This window comes from Solanum stenotomum, chromosome 12 (genome assembly GCF_019186545.1).
Source record: "Solanum stenotomum isolate F172 chromosome 12, ASM1918654v1, whole genome shotgun sequence".
NCBI lineage: Eukaryota > Viridiplantae > Streptophyta > Magnoliopsida > Solanales > Solanaceae > Solanum > Solanum stenotomum.
Genome location: NC_064293.1, coordinates 46,575,153 through 46,584,593, shown reverse-complemented (window position 1 = coordinate 46,584,593; position 9,441 = coordinate 46,575,153). Strand labels below are relative to the sequence as shown.

The 9,441-nt window shown below is 37.0% G+C and overlaps 2 protein-coding genes across 2 annotated transcripts; both read right to left on the bottom strand.

The window, feature by feature from the left end:
• Nucleotides 1-13: 13 nt before the first annotated feature.
• LOC125848921 (uncharacterized) lies at nt 14-4,808 on the bottom strand. The gene is made up of 7 exons (XM_049528887.1): nt 4,162-4,808; nt 3,946-4,068; nt 1,751-2,100; nt 833-1,577; nt 628-724; nt 484-538; nt 14-374 (listed from the first exon to the last, which is right to left on the bottom strand). The coding sequence occupies exons 1-7, from the start codon at nt 4,640-4,642 to the stop codon at nt 312-314; spliced, it is 1,914 nt and encodes a 637-aa protein (XP_049384844.1). The 5' UTR covers nt 4,643-4,808; the 3' UTR covers nt 14-311.
• An 848-nt stretch (nt 4,809-5,656) lies between these two features.
• LOC125849143 (cyclin-B1-2-like) lies at nt 5,657-8,328 on the bottom strand. The gene is made up of 4 exons (XM_049529166.1): nt 8,108-8,328; nt 7,934-8,034; nt 6,991-7,088; nt 5,657-5,902 (listed from the first exon to the last, which is right to left on the bottom strand). Exons 1-4 carry the CDS (start codon nt 8,231-8,233, stop codon nt 5,802-5,804), a joined length of 426 nt encoding a protein of 141 aa, XP_049385123.1. The 5' UTR covers nt 8,234-8,328; the 3' UTR covers nt 5,657-5,801.
• Nucleotides 8,329-9,441: the final 1,113 nt, after the last annotated feature.

Genomic DNA, 9,441 nt, shown 5'->3' with positions numbered 1-9,441 from the left:
TTGCCATCGAGAGATTACATTCCAAAAATTGCCCTGAGAGGCGGAGAAATCGCACTCTTCATGGGGTCAGCTAAAAATAGAGAACCCAAAACCTGAGGCACATAACTCAAAATTATTATCACAAAAATGAACCGAAGAGAAATTAACAGATGTTACGCAGAGGTAGTCAGAACCCATGTCCCTATCTATATCTTTGAGACGCACATAGCAGGATGGGACGAAAAACTTGTGCATAGTGTAGTCAGAACCCATGTCCCTTTGCTTTTCTTGAGGCAACTATCAGATCTTTGCAGATTTTAGTTGTGTTCCTTTCATGTCCATAAATATTCTCTGCGATACTCGCGAACTATTACAGGAACACTTGTCGGAGGGATCTGCATATATTGAGATAAACTCCAAGTTATACTACATGCTCGTTTAGGTAATTACATCAGCAACCATATAGGGAAGGAAATGATATAAACAAAACCGTTGATTACTTACCATGCCATAATCTGTAATTATCATTGACACATAATCTGAAGGTGTTGCATCGTAACTGTAAGGATTGGAAATAAGAAGTAAGCTCTAAGAACTTGACTGCTTAGCGAAAACCGAATATATCATCTCTAACATAATGATACTTACATCAGATTCAAAAGTTGAAGATTATCACTGTTAGCCCACCCATCCAAGTGGTTAATTTCCATCCTACCAGGAACCTTAGCTATAGTTTCTGGATCACCTGTACAGACACATGACTGAGCTAGTAAGACACAGGCTGCCATCCCTGAAGAAAGCTATAAGCATAAAAAAATAACAATGGAACAGCGGGTGAGGCTGGGACCCATACCAAGTTCATTAGAGCAAATCGAGTCAAGTTGAACCCTTTCATGAAATTTATACGCTTCACAACATATCAAGACAGGAACTCGGAATGAATGAGCAACCATAGCAACGCTTGCTGTTCCAACCCTTGAATAGACAGTTCCATTGGACAAAACTGATGAAGCACCCAAAAGTACTCTTGTAACTTCATGCATGATATAAGAAATGGCATTTATATGAGTGTATGTACACTTAACACCCTTCCCCACCAACCGACGAAGTAGTAATCTCCCTTCAAGCTTTGGACGTGAGTCAACTACTACGACACGGAAATCCTTGCCAAGCTCATGAGCATGTAACAGAATCATTTCAACAGCAGAGGAGGATCCATAAGTGAGAAGAACGTCACCATCCCTTATTTTAGTTACTGCATGCTTGACTATTACCTTGTCTGCAAGTATTATCTTTTCACTTATGAAGTGATCAATATCTGTCACAAGAGTGGTTTTAGCTTCTGACTCTGACAAAGTCAAAGGCAATTTCGCAATCCTAGTTTTAAGGAACCTAATAGCATTCCCCATGCTGATTGAGAGGGGCCTGCACTCGATCAAAAATGAAACATAACAATTAACTTTTGCAGTCAAGTCTCTTATAAGAACTTTCTCCGGGGGAGTTGAGTAGTCTTTGATGGACTCTTGGAAAGCTTGAAGCATAGCAATACAGCGGGCATTCCCACCAGAAATATCTCCAGCCAAATATCTAAGTCCAACCTAATACCAAGTAGAAAATACAAGATCTCAATGCAAGAATTTTTGAAGTACTAGCAGGATACTAGCTCCTAGTCACCCATATACCCTTGTAGCAAATTAGAAAGAAGCTCTTGCAGCTCTCCTTGATTCTTCAGGATAGATGGAACAAGAAAAATAATAAGTTCAGGGTATACCTTAAAAACAGCAGGATGAACTGGATCTAGCTGGAAGAATTTTGATTCAAGCTCGGGAAATCTTGTTCCATGTTCATACTGAGGCAAATGCCTAAAAAGTTCAACCCTGTTTTTGGCTTCAGTTTGCTTCACTACTGAGCGCTTCTTTGCCTTCTCCACACGACTCTTATCATCAAATTGCATCCGTGGATGAGGAACATCTTTTTTCCTATCTTTATCTGTAGCACGATCACTGCCCTTTTTTTCAGGAGCAGCAACAGGAGGGCTTTCTTTCTTTTGTAAAGTGCCCTTGGCAATCTTTACTGGGTTTAAATTTTCAGAAGCAGCAGTGGTGGTCTTAGTTCCTTCACCTGGCATATAATCATCATGACAACCCTTAATAAATTTTATGATTCTGTAGAAAGGATACAATACTCAATATGAATCAAAGAACAAAGTAAAAACGTTTTCCCTGCAGTAATACTTTAGATACACAACATATCCCCAATAAGAATGATTTTCAACTTTAAAGAATCAAATCCTAATAAGATAACAAATTCTGCAAGGAAAATCAATAATGACAAGTGAGGATGCTATGCAGTAGGCAGAGCAAAGGCACATAGAAATGCCAAAAGAGAGTTTGGATGTCATAGAATATCAAGATTGTGGAGAGCAGTACATAGAGGTGCTGTACTGTAACAAACTGGTGTGGGTACAATCTTCCTTAACCACTAAATGAAGCCAACTGTCTATTCACATGGAAAGAAATGTCCAAGACCCACACTAAATACATTTCTCTTTAATGCATTAACATCATGGTTTATCTATTCAGAAGTAAATTTAGTCCGTACGGAACACAGAAACCACCATACTGTCCACCCAAAAGCAAGATGAGGGAGTATGAACTATGATATGTCCAATTTAAGCAGAGAAATTTCCATCAACTCCTAAAGTCCCAATGCAGAAACCACAGCAACGAGGTCAGCTGCCCCAACATCTGTTTTTCAACTGCCCCCTAGCTCGAAATGCTTTCTTTTACAAAAAAAAAAAAACATAATTGTATCTGATAATATGACAAATGTGAAATAGCACAAGGAAAACAAAATTCACATGGCTGCAACTACATGGAAATAATACATTCTTCAAGCAGTAGATTTAAAAATATTCAGATGACAGCCCTACCAAATAGTTCACTTTTTTATCGTATATAAATCTGGCATTCCAAGAAGTGTCAAGCAACAAAGTGATACCAAAAAAAGCCAGCTTTCTGGCACTACACTGCAGGTAGAGAAATAGTATAGAATCATCAATATCAATGCAAAACAACAGCTTTTAGCTGTTACAGCCATTTTAATCCCCCATAAACGAACATAAGGAAGATACTTAAATTTGCAGGGCTTTGTCTATACTCTGAAAGACAAACCTGTATAGATTGTCACAAATGTCTATTTGTGACTTAGTTTATTTAAGTTTTCAATAAATTGTTTTAGTCCCTCGAGTTTTAATTAGTTACACTTAGTAATTTCTTTTCAGTCCTAAATTCTATTTTGGAAGTAGACAGGTGTCGTCTTATGATTGTATCTGTCAATTACTTATATCCGTAGTACTATCAATGAGAAAGGTAGAAAATTATCAAAATATCTTATCTTCCTCTACTCTCTTCTTCCTTTCTCTATTCTCTTATTCCATTTTCAACAGTCTAGTAACAAGGGTCCTCCTCTTGTTACATAGATTTACTCTAGATATTTCTCGGCCAAATGGCACCAGGTTAGCAGCTTTACATTTCCCAAAAATATCATATGTTCCGACAAGGAAAAACTCATATTTAATAGATTGAAAAGAAAAGGCATTGATTAACAAAAGGTTAATCAAATGATCCTCTCTCCAAGGATATAAACTGTAAATTTATTAAAACCAATTAGTTCGAATTACAACGTGTGCTGACATGTAAACGGACCAATATATTCACGAAGGACTAAGATCCCCTAATTCAAATAATTGGCCTCTACACAGAATATAACCATGGCTTATTCATTTATAAGACAAATAACAACACCATAGTCCACTTTAAACAGAGAGGAACCTTATAAAATCTTCTCTCTTTTTTTGGTACATAACAGAGAAACACAACTTGTAGCAATTCATTTAGGAAAAAGAAAGCATATCAAGAAAAAAACACAAAAAGATACCAAGAAATCTAATCTCGAAATATCAACCTTTAGCAGCAGCTTTTGCAGCTCTTTGAGCCTCCTGGAGAGCACGCCTCTCAGCCTTGGTTGTTTTCTCTTTCAATGGCTTTGAACTTGCAGTTCGTTCCTTTTGCACTTCCCCATCCTTATCTAAATTCAAAACATAGATAAATTTATCAATGATAGCAATATGAGAGAGAAAAAAAAAGTTAGTAGTATTGACATACAGGACAGAGGAGAAACCTGATAATCCCAAAGGCGCATTCACGTTGGAGACTGTAGTCAATCTAGAGGCAGTAAAGCTGTTCTGCTTGGCAGCAGGCAACTCAAATCCTGCAGAGGGAAGAGAAGTAGCAAATTTACCAGAACTCCCCCTGCGATGCCATCCAGGAGAGGAGGTATCATCAGGTAAGTTAGTGGTAGTAGGAGAAGAGAATTCAGATGGATTGTAGCTTCCGACTGGGATAGAATCACGTCGGAGAGGGGACAAGGGTGCCGGATAAAGATTACCGGGACGGGGTAGGGATACGTCGACGGAGAGGTGACGAGGAGGAGGGATCATAACAGGGGAAAGAGAGTTACCGGAAGGGGATAGATCGGAAACGGGAGGGGAAGAGGAAAATGGGATGAATGGACCCGATTGGGACCGGTCGGGTGGAGCGAAGAACCCGACTTGACGAACCTTAGGGTCGCTCACAGTTCGAGGAACACGGCGAGAATCCATGGGGGAGAGGATGGCGATGGAAGAAAGAAGAAATCTAGGGTTTAGTTATTAAGGGGATAGAATAGAATCAGAGATGGGGGTTTCAGGTTGGCAGGGTTTGTGCGCTGCGTGAGTTTTACAGTGCTGCTTCCAGCTGGGAATTGGCAGCGGAGTGTTAAAACGGCGTAACTTTTACTCCCTCCGTCCCTATTTAGTTGTCCACTTTAGAAATGACACACATATTAAGGCAACAATAATTAGCATAGTGAAGTTACAATTTTGCTCTTGTTAATTATGATTCCAAAAAAAATTTATTCAAGATAACTAATCAATGTTGGGGGAAGTTTAAATGAGGGTATAATAGGAATATTTTTTTTGTCCTTTCTTGATTTGTCAAAATGGACAAGTAAATAGGGACATCTAAAAGAGGAAATATGGACAAGTAAATAGGGACGGAGGGAGTACTATTTATTTTTTCCCCTTTCCTTTTTTTTAATGGCGGATGCTGTGTGCAGGTGCAATGTGTTCGATAAATAGAAAATATTGATTCATTAATAAATTCTTACTTCATTTGTCCTAATTACATGTTAAGATTCTTATCACTTGTTCATTGCAATCCTATATGTGAGCAAAGGCGAAACTACTCTTGTTGGACTGAAGTCAATTGATAATCTTACGCTGAAAACTAATCAATGTAATAGATTTGTTTTTGTTTGTTCATTTTGTTATACTTCGAATGTGCTTTATAAAAATCATGATTGGTCTTTGATCTTTTGGCAATTATTAGTGTTTCTCTCTTCGTCGTTTCCTTCTCTATGGCAATTTGGCTTCCTTTTACCCTAAAGATGTACATACGATTGGCATAAATACCAGGTTCACGCAAGTTATTAGGAAGCAGATGGGATCAATACTTAGTGATCCAATCAAACATGAAAAGATAAGGAAGGAGTTGAGTTGGAGCTGGTACTGGTACTGGTGTTCGGATTAGCAGAAGAAAAAGAAATAAAAAGTAAGAAAGAAAGAATTGGAAGAAAATAGAAAAGGTAAAAACAACATTAATTACGTGTTTCCAAATCCAGCTGATATTAAAAATACCCAAGACACAAGGTTTATAGGAGACGACAAGTACACAGCAGCAGCAGCATTACAAGTTACAGTTTCTCAATCAATTGCAAAGGATTCAAATGAAACTGGTACACACAGGTCCCTTAGAAAGCCCAAGGCGAACTTCCACGCCATGATGCATGTCAACTGGACGAAAGCTCTCAGATTCCTTAGGATCTGTAAGAAGCATCAAGAAACACGTACCAAGTTAAAACCACAAGTATATACATTTATACAGACATACTCAAAAATAAAAGTCAAGTAAAAAAAAACTAATGGCATGCAACAGCAACCCCCCTTCCTCACCAACATCTCAAAGATATCTCCGGAAACTCCACAACACAGCTGGTTAGAAGCAGAACCTACTGCCAGCAGTCAATTGGCATAAGAAACATATGGAAAGTAACACCCAAAAACTAAAGCTATCAACTGAGATGGCGTTAGAGGGAAACTAGTACACTTATGCACTGAAGAACTAAGTGAAAACCATGGAAATTTTACATTTAGCATCAACAAGTTCCAGGAAGTGGGAGGAATTGTTTGGCACAAGTTAACACATTATTTACAATGGAATCAGCTGGCATCCATTCTGATGTCAAATTATCTCAATTAAGCAGTAGATCAGGTCTAATCAGGCAAAGCAGGTTGTCTACTCTCTACTTCCAGAGAAGTATCTCTTACCTTGGATTAGTTCAGAGAAAAATGAGAATAAATTTCTTTATGAGAAATAACACTCTATATGTTCTATTTTATATGACACTCTTTTCTTTTTCATCCATTCCAAATATAGACACATTTCTCTACACGCTCTTTAATTTTGACACTCCTCCTAACCTTTACTGATATGTTCTGAATGATATAAGCATGTTGAAGACATATATTTCAAGCGAATTCCAAATGTTATATACATATAACTTATATGTCATAGAATTTAGTATCCAGCCTGAGATCGTCGTATAAAATTATACAGAGAGAGTAGATAGTTCAAACTTGCCCAGTTTAAGGTGAAACAGTTTTATAAGACCATAGAGACGTGCCATAAGCAGTCTTGCTCCCAATATCTTATGAGTTAATGGCAACCAAACAAAAGCCATATCAATTAAAGGCATCTTCCATGGAAAAGCATGGTCAACATGCAACAACAACAACTCAATCCCAAACATGTTGGGGTATTATGAGGATTCATCATGAATGGACAAGTTTTTATGTTAGCAGCATATTAAAAATAATTTCAATGAGATAGTATATCATAAGGATTTTGATACCATTCAGGTAGTCCTCAAAAGCAAAGTCCTCTAGCCCTCCGGTTAGGGATTCTAACCCAATCATTGAAGATGGTATTGCCCCCGGTGGCCTCTGAAATCTGCAAATTTTAGAAGGGAAAAGAAATTCAGCAAAAAGGGAGACCCACAAATTCTGTGTCAAACAGACGCACTCCTGCATTAGTACTATTGTTCAAAACCCCAAAAGAAAAGTTAAGTTTCAAGAGTTGCACCAAAAAAGAGAGAGAAACAACTACCTGTAGGAATTTACAGAGAGAATCTGCTAATGAGCTGTATCTAGTCTGACAGAAATTTTCATGGACTTGGATGATGAAACTAGAGGCCTTTATCAAAGCCTTATTTATTTCTAAACGAAGCAAGTTTACACTTGCAATTTTTAGCCTAACTAGCTTATCTTCCCACTTAAAACCTTTGGCTTTACCACCTTTCCTGTGAAAGTTCCCATTTATATTCAAAGTAATGGGACTTAATCGGTGAATTTACTAACCTCTGCCAGTTTGGCAACTAAATTGACCTCCTTCATTCCCTCTCTCAAATAATCCAAACACCCTTTTCTACCTATACAAAAGGGGAGAACTCCTAACATAATATAACACAAATCAACTTAAAAAGGGAATTCAGTTTAATTGGTCCAGAAGACTCGAAATCCAAAGAAGAAAGGAAAAATGAGTCCCAAATCATGAGCATGGAAAACTCAATAAATTTGCCCGTAAAACAAAAGGCTGAGATTGAGGCATATAAATTAGTTTCGCTCTATTCAAGTCCCACAATCAAAAAGGAATAAAACCCTAGTGAAGCACAAAAAGGGGGTTTCGCAATCAAAACCCTTTCATCCACCACAGAATTCGAACCAAACTAACACTATAGCTAGAGTCTAACAATGCGTTAAGAGATAAAAAACTAAGAGTAACAAAAAAACACCAACCTGGAAAGAATTTGGCGATCGAGCTCTAACTTCATAGGGAAAGCCGACCCGTAGGTATTTGCAAGTATCTTCCTCTTCATCTCCTGTTGCCTAGCCTTCGTCTGTACCCAAATGAGAGATCAGAAAATATGTATAGGCAAATGAATCAATAATAGTAAGGAGAAAGTAGATTACAGAGTGATAAGAAGACTCGAGAGGATGAGATCCAACGATGTCGCTCTTAACACCATGAAGCCCGAATCGAAACGCATCGTTTCTCGCTCCCCCAATTTCGTGTGCGATCTTCTTTGAATCTTCCATTGCTCTTCTTTTTCTTTCTTTCTTTCTGTCTTCTTATTCTTGCTCTGTAAGAGTAATTCAAGGAAACAAATCTTTCTGAACAAGAAAAGGAGGAGCAAGACTGAGGTTACAGCCTTTTGTTATGGTGTAATTGGGCCTCTTAGTTGTGGGCCCGTCTTATTGTTTGTTATGGTAATTGGGCCTCTCGTGGTGTCTAAGAACAATTATTTGCACGTATTGTGGCTTTTAGACATGTTATTTAAAGCATAGCCGTGATCAGGATATCTTTTATAGCCTTATGACAAAATTCATAATAAATACTAGAAGAATTGTGATTTGGATATTTATATAGCTATATGGTAAAAAGAAAAAATTAGATTTGTGAATTAAAAATGAACATTTATTTTTTATGTATTGGACAAATAAAAGTAGATGGATGAATAATTCACGTGTACTATACACAAGATTTTCTCCTAGTATTTAGTGTAAGAGAGGGTTAATTTATCTTAAATGGACTTTAAATAGAGCAAAGTGGATTCATAAGATCATTGTTATCCGGGGTGGATTTATACGGAGCGACTTTGTGGGGGCAGGGGTGGGGTTGGTTGAAAATTAAAAAGAAATTGTTATGCAGGATGGAGTAGGGTGGTTTAAAATTTTTGGGGTTAATCTCAACCCGTTCCGCCCCATTGTCATCTCTAAGCTCAAAGTGTTCACTTGAAACCCCTCAATAAAAAGATTTCATTGTATATATAACATATTTTTTTTATTTTTCCGTGTATATATAATTTCTAAATATCATGGACACAGGACTTAACACTTTGTTTGGATGATTGTTACGTATTGTTTCATAGTATATCGAATTGTATTGTATTGTATCGTATGATATTGTTTTAATGAATACATTATTTGGACAAATTGAATTGACCTCCGTCACAACATATATAATGTCATACGTCAATAATTTGAATGATAAACCTAAAAGAAAAATAGAGTACAAGGTAGAGTTACTATGAAAAGATAGGATAAAATATGAAATATGATTATTAAATAATAAATTAAGACAAATAAAAAGAAGATATTAAGGTAACGACGCGATCACACCAATTCAATTGTTACATAAATTTTTTCATCGTTACCTAACGATAAATTTAAACAATATGATACAATGAAATTTAAGTACCAATCAAATTAAACATTATATTTAAAATGCAATACAATATAACAGA

Excerpts from the sequence above, each read along its gene's own strand:
- LOC125848921 (XM_049528887.1), bottom strand. The coding sequence starts at position 4,642 with ATGGATTCTCGCCGTGTTCCTCGAACTGTGAGCGACCCTAAGGTTCGT. Across the intron at positions 1,578-1,750 it reads TTCATCCTGCTGTTTTTAAG|GTTGGACTTAGATATTTGGC; the intron begins GTATACCCTGAA and ends ACTTGGTATTAG. Across the intron at positions 539-627 it reads CTTCAACTTTTGAATCTGAT|TTACGATGCAACACCTTCAG; the intron begins GTAAGTATCATT and ends CAATCCTTACAG.
- LOC125849143 (XM_049529166.1), bottom strand. The coding sequence starts at position 8,233 with ATGGAAGATTCAAAGAAGATCGCACACGAAATTGGGGGAGCGAGAAAC. Across the intron at positions 7,089-7,933 it reads GATCGCCAAATTCTTTCCAG|ATTTCAGAGGCCACCGGGGG; the intron begins GTTGGTGTTTTT and ends TAAAATTTGCAG. Across the intron at positions 5,903-6,990 it reads TTTTGAGGACTACCTGAATG|ATCCTAAGGAATCTGAGAGC; the intron begins GTATCAAAATCC and ends TGCTTCTTACAG.